This window comes from Lepisosteus oculatus, chromosome 3 (genome assembly GCF_040954835.1).
Source record: "Lepisosteus oculatus isolate fLepOcu1 chromosome 3, fLepOcu1.hap2, whole genome shotgun sequence".
NCBI classification, from domain to species: Eukaryota; Metazoa; Chordata; class Actinopteri; order Semionotiformes; family Lepisosteidae; genus Lepisosteus; species Lepisosteus oculatus.
Window position 1 is genome coordinate 12,677,825 of NC_090698.1, and position 18,665 is coordinate 12,696,489.

An 18,665-nucleotide genomic window follows, 5' to 3' on the forward strand; every position below is an offset into this window, starting at 1 on the left:
ACAACATTTCGGCTGTGGACTCAGCTGTGTACACCCGAAGAAGGCTCTACAACCGAAAGGTTGTGTTTCTGTTTTTCTCTTTTCAGCATTTTAATTAACCTTTCCATCATAATCATTATCACCTTATTACTCCGAAGTGCTAAAATCAGAGACACTCTGATGTTTGCTTAATTTTCTGTAAGAGATAGTTTTGAAATGTGTTTTTCTATTTCTAGTTGAAATCAGTCATAGTAACGTCAGAACACCAAATGTCACTTTCATTACTGCCTACCGATGGAGACAGTCCAGAAGAAAAGGAAAGGCAAATAATTACTTGATTTCAGCATCTCCTTTTGTTTCCCAGATCGTTTGGTTTACAGGAAGTTTCTGTAAGTGCAATTCTTATAGCTCCAGAGTTCAGCAGCGCTTGTGAGTTTTACGGAAATAAAACTCCACTTTAATCCACGCTTTTATTGATAACATTATTATATGGTATAACAGTGTGATTTGGTAATTTTATCAGTCCAGTTAAGATACAATTTCACCCATCTTGTCCAAACAGCAATGAAGGTTAGGGGAGTGAAACTTGCAGATATTATTTGACCAATCCATGACTGGACAGGTGAAAAAAATCATATCAGATATTTTTCATATTCTTAATTCAGAATATTAACTTCCTTCTTCTGGTAAATGAGGGTTCCCAGATGTTGATCAAATAGATACCAATATTCATATGTTCTCCTATCTTTTAAAGCATCTAATACAAACAAATGGCAAAGCTAAATGCAATTAAGTCAGTATAAACAATTTATGCTATACCAAACTGTGGACTGTATGTGTAATATGTCATGACTTTTTTTTAATGAGTTAAACATGGGCATAAGTTTTGATGGTTAAGTTTTTGGTGATGTATTCAGATGTACAGAACAAATCTGAGTCCTTACAAATTTGCCCTAAGGGACAATACAATTCATATTTTATCTTATCTTAAGGATATTTTCATTTAATTTGGATATGCCCCCTCCCCCACAGTTGAGTGAAATAGAAAGTAACAAGAGCCTCTCAAACGTGTATGTGTGAGCATGTGCATTTACACAATAGTTTTTACGAGAACAATGCAAGGACCGCCTGTATGAGGAATGTAGTCATACTGTAGCTCGTCTTTCAGACTGAAAGAAAATCAGGAATCGACCTGTGGGACTTCTTACGAATAACTACTCTGAGTAACACCTGTTTTCCTCAGAAAATGTGAGTATTATTTGTGTAATATGGATGTATGGTACATTTAGAAAAATATAAGACTTTTGTTAACATGCCTTTGCTAATTGTGCATAAATATATTAAATGTATTATTCATACACATTTAGTTTTTTAATTAATAAATATGGTACAATAAGGTGTGATTATGGAAAGTTGTTCCAGCAATTGTTAAAACAATATGATTAATAACAGTGCTGCCTCAGAGGTGTAACTGAGTAACAGAGGTAATCATTATCTGATTTAGTTCAGTTTCCGCCAGCAAAGCATTAGATGTGCATTGGTTTGGGTGTGGATGTTTACGTGAGTAATGAGCGCCAGCCGTATGTGTAAGTTTTTTTCCCAAGCAGAAACTAAAGGGTGCTCTGATTCGGAATATTGAATCATTCGCACCAGTGAGATAATATGTAGTTCAAGTAGGAACTGTAGCTGCGTCAGCATGCGTAGGCTGCAAAGGAACAAGTGAAAACGGAAACAAATAACCCAATTAAACTAGAAGCATAACCCACGGTGCACTTCTACATAACACGCTAACATCTTACCTCTTCGTTAGCCAAGCTGTAGGTCGGGTGAAGAACATCTGCGAGATGAATTTGGGCAAGTGGGTACCGGCTTTCACTCTCCTGTCGCCTGTCGTATCGACTTCAGTATGCCGTGGAAATCTGTATCCCCTTTCAAAGTGCGCATGTGTGCCTCAGGACCCGCTGGCCCGATTCGGCCCAGAGGTGCTGTGAGGGTGTGGGGAACCAGAGGTCTGCTGGCTGTGTGAGCTGGGGTTTTTTGAGAGGCAGCAGCCACGAAATTTGCAGGGGATACCAAATTCCACACTCGCACACTGCAGAGAAGTGTATCCCTGGGGTATCACGAATGAGTGTGGCTTCTGCGGGGGACAGACATATCTAAGGGGATACTATTGTGTGCAGATAACATGGCTAAAGTGAATATTTCTGCCTGCCGATAAAATATTTCAGGCAAAGGAAAAAACCAAAGCAAACTCTTTTCATGTTTATTTCGGTTCCTCTCGTTGAGTTAGTTTGTGTAATGCACATTAAGACAAAATTCATAGGAAGACGTAATTGCTGATTAACCTATTTCTCATAAGTTAGTGTCACAGTAAGGTGAACCCTATGGGCGAGGAATGTTCCTGCCTCGTGTACAACTACGCCACTTAGCAATACAAACGGGGTGCTAGTGGGCAAAAGACGTATAATATACGTCTATTAAACCCATACTTCAGACGTCTAAATGTGGTCCGCAATTCGTCTGGAATGAAATTCTAATATACGTCTATTGTTATACGTCAATTATACGTCTATGATTAGATGTTCATTATACGTAAATGGTTGAAGTTCTATTATACGGATAAATTTAGAGTACTATTATACATATATGTTTGGAGTTCCGGATAACTTTAGAGGACTATTATACGTATATGGTTAGAGGTCTATTATACAGATAACTTTAGAGGACTATTATACGTATATGGTTAGAGGTCTATTATACGGATAACTTTAGAGGTCTATTATACGTAAATGGTTAGAGGTCTATTATACGGATAACTTTAGAGGACTATTATAAGTATATGGGTAGAGGTCTATTATACATCAAAGATAGGTTTTACAGGTGTAGAAACTAGTAAATCAAGCCAATGATTTGGTTTAGAAATTTATTCTGAAAATACACATTCACACCTGAAAAATATGTATTTCAAATTATACATTGTATACAATCAATCAACAATCAACATATGGGCAATAATCATAAAAAACACAAATAGTCTTAAACTTCAGCTACAAATTCTGGTAACATGGCAATATACAGTATAGTAATGACAAACAAACTAATTACATTAACACACTAATTCAAAACCAATTAATTAATTATATTTATTACTATAGTTATTATACACGTGTAAATAAATTAATTACTGCGAGAATAATTTATTTCGTACACTGTGCAGAGTGCCGTATACTCCTAGTTGCGGCACACACGATACATACAGTAAAAAGCCTCAGGCACTGTGTTAGATGTGGTTTCGACATTATATATGCGTTTATTAATGTCGTCGATTTTACGGTTGCAATTCGACGTTGATTATACGTCGCGGCGACGTATATACTGTATACGTATAGCCGTATTTTCGCCGTGAATATACGTATATTCTACGAATCACTGCCCACTGGGGGGCCCCTCTACATTACCACAGGTTCTGTTATCTCCCAGAATCACCAATGCACACACAGACCAGCCACAAGCATTTGTATTGTGTAAGTGCCCTTTTATTTTCTAACTATATTCACATTCACTATCACCCAAAAACACAATGAAAACAGCATTCGCAGCATAATGAATACAGAGGGGCAGCAGTCTTCCCTGTAAAATACTGAAGAGGGCCACTCAAACGTTTCTACTTAGTACCTGTAGTCTCTGATGGCCCACTTGAAAGAGAGGGGTATCGCCCAGTCCTGTTTTCCCAGTCTCCGTTCAGATAACAATATAAATCTTCTGGGGCTGTATCACATTCCCCTTAGTTTGAATCGGCTAGCTGTGCCAGTTTCCTCGTTCCTTGCCTTCAGGTGTTAAAGTCTCTGTACAGTACCTCTGTTCCAATGCCAATGTCTCCCGTGGTCGTCAGTTACCGAACCAGTAGTTCCTTGCCTCCAAGTATTAGAAGACTCTGCACAGTACCTCTGTGGTCTCGCACTCTGCAGCTTCCCTTGTGCTGCTTGTGTCGTCTCCAGGGGTCCAGTGGAAATTCCAAAACCCCTCTGTCCTGTCTCGGGTGTTTTTATCCCTCTCCTTAGCCAATCCCTTTCAGGGGGTTTTCCACTGTCCCTGGCAGAACCGGGCTTGCCCAGTATTTGTCCAGGAGGAAGCCTGTGTTGATTGAGGACTGTGGGGGTGCCGAGCTAGGTGTCATGGGACCTTATCAGTTTATTGTTCACTCTCCGGCTCTCCCTCTTCCTCCCTTGGTCTGGCTAAAACTGGCTCAGCAACTCCTCACACCTCCAAGTCTCAATACCTAACTGTTCCTGCTAGATGGCATTCAGTGGGACAACTGCAGTCGCTCCCCTTGAGTGAGAGGCAACATTGACACCATCCTGGAAATCAACATAACCTAATCTATCCCAGCGACATTAGTGCCGGTAAATAGGTCTTTAATAACTACTGAGAAATGTGACCCCTCTACTGTATATCATTAGGCATTTTTCCAATGCCCGTTACAGAAGTAAGAAAATACAACTACAGTAGGTGGTCGGTGGAGAGATAGATGTTAGAATTATTCAATATACTAACCTATTACAGTTATTACAGTTATCATTACAGTGACACAACAACAGGAGAAGAAAGTGATCTCAAAGTTGTATGGTCCGCGGACCACTTACACCATGTCACAGATGCGGTGGACCACCTACTGTATGCCTACGTCCACTTCTTACCCTGTACAAATCATTGCCTGTTAATGTACTAAAAAGAACTAATATTTAATTAAATTTGATGAAAAGTACTAATATTTTTACAAACAAAGCTGCGCAACAGAAGGAAAAAGCAGAGGTTATTTGCATCGATTGTGAAGCACTTTACAAAAATGACAGTCACAAGACTGTACACCTGAAGAGGGCTCCACAGCCGAAAGGTTGTGTTTCCTTTCTTCTCTTTTCATCATGGAATAAACCCGTTACCTGGTACTTTGCAGCTGATGCAGCTCCCTACTTGAAATGTCACAAGACTGGGCTACTTTAGTCGTTTAAAACAAGGAATCTGGATATGCTTGTATATTTCTAATGGAGCGGGTTCAGACTGGCTTCGGGTCAGTACTTGTATCATTTTAAATCGGGTCGGGCGGGTGCGGGTCAAAAGAAAGCCGACCCGGGCATCACTAACCACAGTAGATTGCTGCAGGGCGGCAAGGACATCGCCGCCAAACTAACTGTCTCGTTTTCAGTGTGTGACATCGTTTCATTCGTGGTGCATAAAAGAAAAACACTGAAGCGATAGGCGCTGTTGGGGAAAATGAAGAGGCGTAGTGGTCCGCCATAACTCAAGCTTCATTAAAACACCAAGGCACCAGAAGGGTACAGTCTGCAGCCCCTCAAGGCAACCAAGCCTACGTCTAGGCTGGTGCTCGCCCCATTACTGACACACACAGTCCCCTTAAGGCTGGTGAGACCCCGATACCTAGAATCAACACACAAGTCCCTCCTTCTACTATTTACAGCTTGCAGTTCTTAACAGTGCTCCTAGGGGGAGCCCCTTCGTAGCGGACACTACAATATCCTTTCCTCTGACTTAAACAGCGAAGACTTGCTTTTTAAGAAAGATGATTAGGTCAGACCGCGGACCACCTGGCGCATGCTCCCAGACCAGTGGTGGTCCGCAGACCACACTTTGTGAACCACTGCTCTAGAGTGTAACTCTTGATCAGTGAAAAGAAAGAAGAAAGAAGAAAGAGGAGAAGTAGAAGAAAGGGCAAGACATAGTGTGAGAGACACAGCGTGTGAAAACAGTATGTAATACTGAACCTGAATTACCCCTTTTTTTCTACAGACGTAGACGTTTTTTACATTGTTTTTGTTGCAATAATCATGATTCTTTCTGTTTTCATACATAATTGAGAAGGCTGAATTTGTCAGTGTTCTTTTTTTGTAGATTTTGGATAATTGAAGCAGGTCCTGTCTTGGTCTTCCCTGCTCGAGCCTAAAAAGATTCTATTCATTTAACAGGTCAGAGTTGGAAAGTCCTTTTACGTCAGGGTTTATTATTATGAAGCTCAAGCTGAGAACGCTATTGACTTCACATTTGCTTGGAATGGCCAGGGATGATGTGTTTCTCTCCTTGTTCTTTGAGCTTAACCCCATATTAAAGGTCCCCTCACATACCTTACAAGGCAACATGTTTTTTAGATACTTTATCTCAGGGCGGCCCTAGCTTTTTGGGGGCCCTAGGCGAGATCTTGGAAAGGGGCTCTTCCATATCACGATATACACATACACTAGTATTATCCCATCCCACCCTTATTTGACTATTTAGAAGAGTTAAATCCATTAATTGTATAACTAGAAAACCTATTATCCCATACTGTAATAAATAAGTTACTAACAAGAACAATGAGCACAAATTGTATAATGATTTTATAATATAAAGTATTTATACATTGAAAGTAATAAACAGGAACAGTAATAACAATAACAATAAGAAAGACCTCTGTTGCTTCAAAATTATAGCAAATCATAGCTTACAAATGATCGCATTTAACCCTTTGTAGAAAGGAACTGTAGAAATGAATATGTAATTAAGAAATACATGCACTCAATAACAAGGGAGGTGAGGTCAGTAAGACCTAAAACAAAATGTTGGAAAAATCAATTCACCTAGAATTTGGGGAGGCAGAATCATCAATGATAGCTTCATACTGTCACAGACGTCCAAAGGGACTAACCGTGGGGAGCAGGAGAGAGGAAAAAGACCCATATGCGTAGCGGCGAGACGGGAAAAAGGCCCGGGCTCATTAGTGCAAAGAGTTCAGGAATGCCGTATAGAAACCTATGCCCTCAGGGAGCGGACGTGGGGCACCCTGGTGCTAGGCGGGTCTCAGGACATCCGAACGTCAATGCTGAGCGAGGACAGAGTGCAAGACCCGGAAATATATAGCCCAAGGGAAAGAGAGGGACAGGAAGGACAGAAGACCGGAAACTAGGGACAGGACAGAGAAGGAGCGCCCTCTGGCTGCAGAGGGCGTGACACATACGATAGTAGTCGACCCACTGCATGATTGATGCTCATGATGGCCAGTCAACTGAGACGGTGTTGTGCCAGGGATGATCTCGGGTCTGTTTTAATCTTGAGCTTTGAAAAGCTCCTCTCTGCTCCTGCCGCTGTCACTGGGAGACTGACTAAAATCGGAAGGGCTACAGGTTGGGTTCACTATACCATTTTATGAAATACAGGAGAAACCGCATTTTACTGCTAGTTACACATAATCTCTGAACAGTCTTTTGTACAGCACATTCGCTTTCACGCTTTTGTCTGGCCAGCCAGCACCGAGTTTTAGCCAGTTGACCCACGCGGCTTGGGTACAAATATTGGAAACGTGAACTTTCGTTAACTTCTAGTAAAATACCTCCAGTGGTCTACGTGTCTATCTTGAAAATCTGTCTTGTCTATTGTTCGCCAGCTGATCTAGTGGATCCGACAGACTCTAAACAAAATGAAATACAAATTACATTATCATGCATATTATACATTATTCAAATGATTTTGGCGTACCTGTGTTTTGAGATCTCTTATCCCGCTATTCTTTTCTGTGGTTCAGAAACATTATGTATTGATAAGGATAGGTTATTGTTTTAACCGGGTTTCCATTAGGATGATCCAGAGCAGCTGCAGAAAGAGCCACTATATGGAAATTTTCACTTACATTTAAATGTCAGGTTTTACAATGTGTTGTGTTGTACATTGAGGGGGACCCCTGGTGGCCTCAGGGTCCTAGGCAGGCACTGATTTATCTAGGATTTATTTATCTCTTTGAATGAGTGCAATTCAATTGAATTCAATCAACTTTAAGACTTTAAGTAATAACTTTAAACATTCTTACTTACTTGTTAACTCCACATGCAGACACGTAGGAACATTTTTGTGCGGTATGATGTCTGCTGCACAACCTGTACTTATTCAATCATGCATCGTGCTGATTCTTGTCAAGAAACTTGTTGATGGAACCACCATCAGTGCCCATGTTTATTACCCATCTGTTGGCTAGTTTGATATCCCTTGCAATAATAAATCTATATAATATCCTTTGACTTTCTGCTTATCCGATCTTCTATTTTGTGTGAGACCACCATGTTCTGCTCAGCCAAATGCTGGACAGAGATGCATCATTTAAAATATATATGAGAAAGCCAAAAAATGATTAATGTTGTTTGTAAACCACGTTCCCTTTTTTGCTTACAGTGACTAGTGAGCACTGTGGCGAGACCAGAGGTTTACGACAACATGGTCACCGTGCAGTACAACACTTTCACAAAGTTCACAATTTTGTGGTTAATTCGGAATTTGTCAAATTTTACCATAAGATTAATGAATGTATTTTGTTACCGAGATTTCATATCCAGTCTGAGAAATTGGGACTGTGGTTCCCCTTTAACTGGATACAATTCCAACTTGCTTCATGTAATGGAAAAGGCAGAATTTTGTCAATATATTTCCTGAAGTTATCTGGCTAACTGAGAAATCTCACTTTGTGAAACAGCCTCCTAATGTTCTCTAACCTGCACATCTCTACAAATGCAGTGGATGCTCACAGACACATGAGTTATCTGTGTTCCTTCATTGACACTGGTTTACTGGCCTGTATATAGTATAAAATGTTAAATGCCTATGTTGTATTCCATATTGGTATAATTAGTATAAATCATAGCACTTGGATGTTTCTCTTTTGATAGGCACACACAAACAATTAAGAGTTTTACCATTCTGATTGAGTTTAATAAAAAATATATTACATGAAGAGATGGTATAATATTTAATCTGTAACAATATAATTTTGGCATTGAATACTTTACCCTATGCCCTTGTCATACCATATTCATGGGTAACTACTTTCCGTCATGTTATATGGATTGACATCACATCCTGTATTATTAGTTGTGCATGCCTGTTGTAACTTTCCTTCTCCTTTCTTTATAGGTTTAGTCAGATCAGGGGGAAGATTTCTAACAACCTCCAAGGAATCATTTTAGCGGTCATCCTTGTGGTAACAGTTGTCATTGTGCAGGTAACAATGCTGAGGTACCAGAATCTCGTTCCTGAGAATAATTACCAGGACAGACAGAAAGACAGTAAGAGTATGTCCTCCCGGGGACGGGGAGCCTTCTGGATGGAGTATGACAATGGATCGCACATTGACAACAGCTTGGTCCAAGGATGGGATGTTACAAATGCCAACTGCTCTGCCAACTCCAGCATGGTCAGCATGCCGTGGTTTGCTGGAGTGGGGGAACGTATCCAGCGGTTCCTGTTGTACCGGCACTGTAGGTACTTCCCCATGATCTTTAACCATCCAGAGAAATGCGGAGAAGACATCTATCTCCTGATGGTGGTCAAGTCCGTGATCACACAGTACAAGCGCAGGGAGGCCATCCGCAGGACCTGGGGACAGGAGAAGGAGATCAGGGGAAAGAAGATCAGACTCGTGTTCCTGCTGGGGACAGACTCCAAAGGAGAAGAGCAGGCTCACTACCAGAAGCTCCTGGAATACGAGGACAGGGTGTTTGGGGACATTCTCCAGTGGGACTTTGAAGACAGTTTCTACAACCTCACCCTCAAGGAGGTTGGCTTCCTAAAGTGGTTTTCCATCTATTGTCAAAGTGTGCCGTACATCTTCAAGGGAGACGATGATGTCTTTGTAAACACTGATAATATAGTTGAATTTTTGGAACATAGTAACAAGGAAGACTTTATCATTGGAGAGATCTTTAAAAATGCTGCTCCAATCAGAAATGAGAAGAGCAAATACTTCGTCCCAGAAGTGATGTTCAGGGAGACATTTTACCCACCATATTTAGGAGGAGGAGGGTTCCTCATGGGAGGCCCCTTGGCTATGAGGATGTATGGTGTTTCTAATGAGCTGGAAATCTTCCCTATTGATGATGCGTTTATAGGGATGTGTCTCAAAGTGCTCCAGGTCAGCCCCATGCATCACAAGGGCATCAAGACTCGTGGCAAAATAGATTATATTAAAGAAAAGCTGATGAGCAAAGACCCCTGTTTGTATCACAACTTGCTGCTCTTCCATAAGTTGACTCCTGAAAAGCTGATTGTAATGTGGAAATGGGTGAAAAGCAACCTCATCTGCCCAAACACAAACCAGAATACAACAGCCTGAAGGGAGAATGAGTTACTTACCCAGCTTTTGGGCAGTAAATATACAAAATAGAACAATTATTCCTATGGTGTACAATTTTAGCAAATTAAAAATGTTGTATACACGTTTTTTAAGCTTAATGCTTTATATTGCCTGAATACCTCAGAGGGTTAGATATCTTGCAATAAATGTCAGCTAATAGTAAAGAGAAAAACTAAAATACTATATGTTGATTGTACAAGTATTCGGACAATGTGGCCTCAATAACTTAAAGCTGCCACCATAATGTTACAATGTTGCACCATGCTCAAAGAGATATTATTTAATAATAATAATAATAATTGCTTACACTTATATAGCGCTTTTCTGGACACTCCACTCAAAGCGCTTTACAGGTAATGTGGACTCCCCTCCACCACCACCAATGTGAAGCCCCACCTGGATGATGCGATGGCAGCCACAGTGCACCAGAGCACTCCCCACACACCAGCTATCAGTGGGGAGGAGAACAGAGTAATGAAGCCAATTCATAGATGGGGATTATGAGGAGGCACTGATTGGTAAGGGCCAATGGGAAATTTGGCCAGGATGCTGGGGTTACACCCCCTACTCTACATCTCATCCGAAGGAAGGCGCCTGTTTACAGTATAATGTCCCCGTCACTATACTGGGGCATTAGGACCCACATGGACCACAGGGTGAGTGCCCCCTGCTGGCCCCACTAACACCTCTTCCAGCAGCAACCTTAGTTGTTCCCAGGAGCTCTCCTATCCAGGTACTGAGCAGGCTCACACCTGCTTAGCTTCAGGGGGTTGCCAGTTGTGAGTTGCAGAGTATATAGCTGCTGGCTAAGGGTCTTTGAAATATTTTATTCTTTTAATTCTGTTCTCCTAATCTGCGCTTTCATACAACTTTCATCTAAGGTAAAAAAAAAGTGCTTTAAAAAAGCACCTTAGTCTTCATGGTTGAAGTCATAATGTATTTAAAATGATACAGCGATTTGTAACAGAAACAGTGAAGAATCAAAAATAGCCAGTTTTTCTTTAAAGTCTGTAAAGCTAGAATAAAGAAAATAGAAAAGATGACATATTCTGTATGGCACTTACAGTATGAATAAATAAACATATTGTTTCAGCTTTAGGTGACTGAGAAGTGTCTCTTAGATTTCAGATAAAGTCTGTGACACTTGGAAGGGTAAACACCTCAAACTTCAAAGGAGAGAGAATGTTTACTGAGGTCTGGGGGTCCCTTGAGCAGAAACAATTGTAAGGTGTACAGTACCTTAGTAGACCTACTGTAGGTAAGTTGTGGATTAATGATTGCAAAGGAGCAGGACAGAAACAGGCAAGATCACCTTAAGAGCACAAAGAGAGAGGGGTTATATATTTAGTCTTTCCCAATTTTTCCAGAAGCTCATAAATCTGGGGCATAGGATATGCATCAAACTGGGACACTTCATTTAACTTCCTGAAATCGTTGCAAAAATGCCAGGATCTGTTGGGTTTGGGAATCAGAACGATGGGGGTGGACTGGGGGCTAGTACTTTCTTCAACCACATCACAGTCACCGTATTCTCCACAGAAACCTTACAGGTACAGGACAGTAAGGTAGAAGCGCCCTCGTCGGGTGTGTACTCACGCCACGGTTTTAGGCGGTTTACGTGATGGTCAAGGTGAGAGATTTGATCAATTACAGGTCCCATCTGTTCACGAACTTCACAGGGACCCTGCCTTTTAGTGTAAAGCTTGCACCCTGGAGCGGGCAGTAGTGGCATTACGCAGTCTCCTGGCTGAAAGGTACGAAGTTAAGCGGTGCGATTCGAATATTTTTGTTGTCTGTCCCGTGCCTCTCTAAGAAATTGGTCGACGAGAGGTTTTAACTAGAACAGTCTCTCTTGGAAGTTATTTACATGGTCCAGGATGTCAAAGGAATCAGTCTCCCGGGATTCTCGGCAATGTTGAGGTTCTTCAATAGCGGGAAGGAGCTGTAACGGCACGTGTAAGTGGGGCTTCGGGGCTTGAGCAGACAGGCAGGGAATTTAGTGTAGTAGCGCCTGATGTCAGTGTATATTCCTGGCCACAAGAATCTGTTTAAGATCCTTTCTCGTGTCTTTTCTACCCCGAGATGTCCTCCCAGCAAATGGGAGTGAGCCAGCCACAGTATGAACTGTCGGTGCGTCATGGGGACTAGAGGTCTGATCCGGTTTGGTCTGTTACATGGGTAAAGGAGATCATTCTTAACGATGAAGGTACTTGAACGCTTCTGGCGGCCATCGATGGGTCATCCGGTCAGTCCTACTACCTGGACTCTGGCGTGCGTGAGGGTAGGATCTTCGGCTTGGTCTCGGTGGAATTGAGCTGTCAAAATCGCCATTTCCCAGCTGTCAAGACGATTGGTGCAGATCTAGGAGGGGAAGAATAAGAGGGTTCAGCATTAGGGACGGTATGAGATGATGAGGCAGACTCCTGAAGTGTTGACAGCTGTGCCTGTAATTTGCGCCTGCCGCTGTAGGTTGTTGGTTTCCCTCTGGACACTCACAGACACAGTGAGGGCTTGGGTCTTCCTCCGACAGACTCAACCTGTCTGCCACAGCGACCGCAGTTTAAAGGCAGCCTAACATTGGGTGCCAAATGTAACAGTGTCATGGGTTAGTGGGTCGATACCTTGAGAGGAGGAAGAGAGCCAGTGTATAGTTGACCCTTACACCCAGAGAAGGCTCCACAACCGAAACTTTGTGTTTCCTTTCTTCTCTTTTCAGCATGGAATAAACATTTCCTTGCTCCTTTGCAGGCTGAGTTGCTGGTTTATGGGACCCTCTAGTGTGTGTCACACAAGATGATAATAAAGTGAAAGAGGTCTGCTATGTTGTGTGACATTATCCGAAATTGAATTGATTAATTAGAAGACAAGGTAATTTAACTTGAATGAGACAAGATGAAAGTTTTGTCTTAAGTTTCAGTTTAAGAAACCAGAATTGAGGAGTTAGGGAGCATACTGATTTGAAAGAAAATTAATTAAACTTTAATATGTAAGACAATATATTAACAATGAATTCAGAGCTTAATATATTTACTTCTGACAGTACATAAGAGGTAAAAAGAGCGCTGATATCCTTCAAGCATAATAAGTGGTAAATTACTTTTTTTACAGAAGTTCTAACTTGTTTAAAGCAACTGTCAAAATGTAAAACAGTGTACAGAATCAGGTTTGCACACTTGTGGCACCAGGGTTACATTGCATTCAGAGAGGGGCAAATCCTCTCTGTATTTTTTAGTTTTACAGGTTTACAGGCCTCCAGACATATTGTAGGAGGCATGCAAATCATTTTGTGTTCTTTCATGTTCTACATCTTGAAGAATTTACTTCTTTATGTTATTAAATGTTTTGAAATCAAAGGAAAAATTCAATACCCTCCATACTTCTCTTTTCAGCATGGAATAAACCTATTATTTGTTCCTTTATAATTACAGAGTATTTATGATTTTATTTCATGGCAGAATTGCTAAGAGAGCACTAGTGGTAAGAGACTATGTTTTGGTGAATATAAGACAGGATTTAACCAAGCATATCAATGCATTGTTTTCTGTATTCAACAGAAGAGTCTGATAGTAGATCAGTGTCCACTACAACAGTCCAGCATTCGTTTAGCGGAATAAAGCCACTTCACAGAATAATATTAAGATCTGAGTCTTTTATAAATGGGAAAATTCACAAATCATGAATAAAAAGGAGGAATAAAAAAACCAGTCTTCAATCTTGACTGGGTTCTCAAACAGTTCAAACAGTTCCTGAAACAGGCACCACAAGTCAAGAAACCCTACAGTGTACTTACTAACCAGTCAAAAATGTACTAAATTTCCCCACAGGTCTGCACACATTCCTCACACTGCGTATAGCCTTTCCCACACCTCTTACAAATTTTGTCTTACCTACACATTGCCTTTACACTCCTAGAACCTTAATAACAACAGCTGTTTATTACAGTAAATTACACACTGTGTTATAAACAGTGTTTCTGCTATAAACAGAAACTCTTACGTCTGTGATTTCTGGAGTCCCGCCTTTAACAGACATAAAAAATACAGACCTCTATAATTTAAACACTAAAACACATTAAAAAGCAAAAAGTGAACCTGTATCCTATTGAACAAAAGTACATCCATCCATCTTCTAACCGTTTTATCTAATACAGGGTTTCGGGGAGCCACAGTGTGTCGCAGCCAGCAATGGGTACATGGCAGGATACACCCTGATGGATGGAGTCCATCACAGGGCACACAAAGACACAGATACACACACTCTAACACCAATGCCAATTTTTCCAGACCCCAAATTTCCAGTGTTTAGTCACCACTGATTGAAAGGGGGTAATGAACATGGGCACAAAAGCGCTACTGGGTGTTCACAATGCAGATATTTGAAAAGACAGGAGTCACGGCACAAAGTAAATTCTGCAGATCTTAAGGATCCTTAAAGGGCATGAGTGTGTCTTCACAGGGGTTGAAACAACCTTGTCTCAGGATAGAAACAAGAATGTAGAGGATGCCACTAGAACCAGATATTCCTGAGGGGATTGTTGGGGGCACCAATTTCTGGATTCTGGAGTGTTTGACTGCAGGTATAGGAAGCAGATTAGGGCAGTCAAAAGATTGAATCCTGAAACTGAATTGAATACTCTAGGTCTAGGATGTGATAGAGCCTAACAAACCCCGTGTAATGAAAATCCTCAAACATCAACTTGCTTTTACATTGGTGGACACAGAGCTCATCAGGATAGCGCAGAAGAAGGAGAAAGGTATATAAACAAAGCTAAAAATCAGTAAAAGAACAAAATAAAGTACAGGGGGTGGGCAAAATAATGAAAACACCAAGCAATATATGAATATTAATTAACTAATTAGGAGCTGGGCTGTCCTTTGCCTTCAGAACAGTTGCATTCATTCTTGATATACTGTTACTCAAGTTTGGAACCATCTCTAGTGGGATATTGGACTATTCTTCCATAAGGAAAGTCTCCAGATTTTTGAGAGTTGAAGAAAGTGCAAATCTGCGCCACCGTCTACATTCCAGAACTTCCCATAAAGGTTCCATGATGTAGAGATCTGGTGATTGGGGAGGCCATGGAAGGTATTTGACTTCATCCTGGTGTTCATGAAACCACTGTTGAATACATTTAGCAGTGTGCATTACCACCTTGGAATATGGGAGCATCTTGAAGAAACAATGTTGGCACCATAGGGTGCATGTGGTTGCCTAAAATGGTTTTGTATTTTGTGGCCTTATTTCTACCATGCAGAGTAATAATCATACCCAATGATTCCCAATGGAATAACTGTCCATACCATTACAGACCCATTGATATGTTAGGAAGGAAGGTCTGTTCATTTCCCAGAACTACCAATGCACACACAGACCAGTGACAAGCATTAATATAATTAAAAGTGCCCTTTTAATTTACTATGTACGATAACATTTACTATCAGCCCAAGACACAACGAAAACAGCAGTTGCAACAAGGAAAGGATCCTAAACCTCATCCTGAGGGTCTGCTATAGTTGTAGGTGATGAGGAGAGGGTGTTAGAAAGTCTTGGTGTTACAGAGAAGGACAGCAATGCATAGAGGAGGAATGCCACACAGTCCAACTTGCCCAGTCTTGGTTTGGGCTATATTGGGAGTCCTCCTTCAGACTGCACCACATTCCCCTTGGGTCAGTATCGACTCACCAGGCCAGTTTCTTTGCTCCTCGCCTTCAAGTATTAAATGTCTCTATGCAGTGCCTCTGTTCCTCTGCCAAAGTCTCCCTCGGTCTGCAGTTCCTGGATCGATCTCCTCTGTGGTCTCATAGGCTGTGTCTGCATCAGGCTATTGTTTTGTGGTTTTTAGAAACTTTCCTCTTCTGTCTATCTGTCTGGTTTCGGATTTGGTAATTTATTTGAAATGAAGCTGGGTACCATTGATAAATTTGACTTTTTGACAACCACTCCTCTTCTTTCCTGATGCTGTCTTCCCTTGTTTGGCGTATGCTGTCATGATTTGTTCCCCTTGACATATTTTAATAATTTAGCTGTTTCTTTGACTGAAGCACCTGCAATTCCGACACCAGCTATTTGACTTCTTTCAAAATCTGTTTGAGCTCTCACTTTGAAACTCAAATATGAAAGTTTTGATTTTAAGACACCTTTCACAGTAAAAATATATAGATATTTACCTGTACCAAGATAGAAAATAATTTTAACAGATTGAAAGGTTACTGAAGGACCAGAGGATCCTTCATGTGATCGATCATGTAGTCATGGAACTTTTCCACAGACCAAGTGCCCGGTCCACAAGAGACTTCCGGCTCCCTCTACCACACGTTAATAGAGTTTATTATAACCCCAGAGGAGGGGGTTGCTCTCAGCTGTGGATTCCCGGAGGTTTCCTGACAGTTAAATTAGGTTTTTCCTCCCCCCTGTGCTGTTCAGCTTATCCTACGTGTGGTACTTTCTTGGTCAACATCCATCCACTAGAGGGCGCTCCACTTCTTTCCTGTTCCTAGTTCCGTGTGATTATTCATGTCCTTCCAGTGTGTCTGGTTTCCATTTCCTATGTTGTCAGGCCTCATCCCCTGAGGGCACAGGCCAACATCATCTCTACTGCTCTTCTGTTCATTCCACGGCAGACTTTTCCAGCATCCGTGACACTAAGAAGTTGTGGACAAACCAGTTTTTTAACTTGCATTCCATTGGTTAATCTGTCCTGTCTGAAAGCTCTCTCGATCTTTTCCTGCCTCTTTTCACATGGTACTGGTAGCATTTAATGACATACCTCTTCTTTTTCTTACGCACATAGGTTACAAAACAACCAGAAAAACAGGGTTTTAGCACAAACTACAGTAAAGGTTTGTCACTAATTATAAAAGTTTAAACATGTAATTTTAGTATATCTACTGTATAATCTAATAACATTTCTACTTTAATGTGTTATGTTTTTTTATTTAAAAGGTATTTAATATGTTATATATTTAAAAAATAGAAAACATAATTTGTCATTTGTTTACTATAATTAGAAAGAGGATATGAGAGTATATTTTGCAAGGTGTTCATTGGTGGTGGCTCTTAACCAGGGAGTGAAGGCCAATAAATGACTGTTAGAAAATTAGCAAGAACAAATATATGATCTCCCTCCTTTCAACTTTGGTCTCATGCTCTGTTTATTGTATTGCATTAAAAAACTATGTTTTTTGTCTTTATGAATATTGATTATCAGTTAAACCATAAAACTGATCACCATAAAATTATAGTTTGAGTCTGTTTTCCAATTATTTATTGTATCTGTAGGTATGATGTTTATTACAGTAAATTATCTTATTATAGAAACAGGTAATAGGTTTATTCCATGCTGAAAGAGAAGAAAGAAAACAACATTTTGAAGAAGGCTCAGGTGAAAGTTCAGACTCAGGCTTCAGGCTGACACCCGAAGAAGGCTGGTGACGCAGCTACCCACCTGAACTACTCTTATCTTATTATATATTGGGAAATATATTACTTTTATTTATATGTCAAGTAGCTTGGAAGTGCAAAATATGATGTCTGGTTTCGGATTTGGTAATTTATTTGAAATGAAGCTGGGTACCAACACTGTTTCAAAGACACTGCAAATGGCATTATACTTGTGGGAACCAGAAGTAGGATTTACCTATGACACAGGATTAACAACCAAAATCATGAAAATTACAAACTATGAAGAGTGTCATGGGACTTTTAATAGTAATCAGTAGCTCAGTTTAACATTTTCTGTAAAAAAGTGACCCTTCCTCCAACACAGGTCAAAGAAATGCATAGTTGTGGGATTTAGGCAATTGTCATAAAGAAGTTTAAATTTCCCATACTTGTCACTTACAAAACTGCACATACTGTACATACTGTAGCAAATTTGTTGTTAAATAGGCTTTGTGCTTGGCTGAACATGGTTCTTCATGTCTCTAAGCACCCTCACCCAAGCATAGGCTGTTCTGTGTTTTTATCCGCTTTACCAGGAATTATGTTGCATTTGGAGATTCCTGAGTAAGCAGATAAGGTAAGAGACATTTCACTAATGATCACCAGAACGTCCTGTGGGATTTTTTTTTGTTTCTATACCAAAAAGTGGCATTTGAGGAAAAAAGGAATTCTTTCTCTTCCTCCTTCAAATCATGGTCTTTTCCTTACTGCTGACTGACAGTTTCTGTTTGTCTTCTGTAAGGTTTTTTCCTGTTTTTTTTTGGTGTGCCCGGGTGCTGAAATGTAGTATAACATATTGGATCAAGTGTGCTTGAGAGAATTCTTGGAGAGAGTATCAGTTTCATGGTTAGTCTCAGGGAAAGAATTTCAAATTGTTTGGGAGCAGCTTAACCTCTCAGCCAGGAATCTTGCAGGGGGATTGAAGTTGTAAATCAGAAACTTAAAGATTAGATTCTAAATTTGTTTTTTTTAATTTTCTTGCACTTGAAATAAAAAAGTACCTTGCTTTCTGGGTCCGTGCTACAAAGGGTTGAATTTACAACCTCTTTGCTCTGATACCCTTCAAATACCACCCAGTCAA

At 40.5% G+C, this 18,665-nt stretch overlaps 1 protein-coding gene across 1 annotated transcript; it reads left to right on the forward strand.

The window, feature by feature from the left end:
• The first annotated feature begins 1,118 nt into the window (after positions 1–1,118).
• On the forward strand, positions 1,119–13,526 carry LOC102688431 (UDP-GlcNAc:betaGal beta-1,3-N-acetylglucosaminyltransferase 7-like). Its single transcript, XM_069186874.1, has 2 exons — positions 1,119–1,227; positions 8,926–13,526. Coding segments are annotated over exons 1-2 (1,200 nt in total). The 5' UTR covers positions 1,119–1,225; the 3' UTR covers positions 10,124–13,526.
• The last annotated feature ends 5,139 nt before the right edge of the window (positions 13,527–18,665 follow it).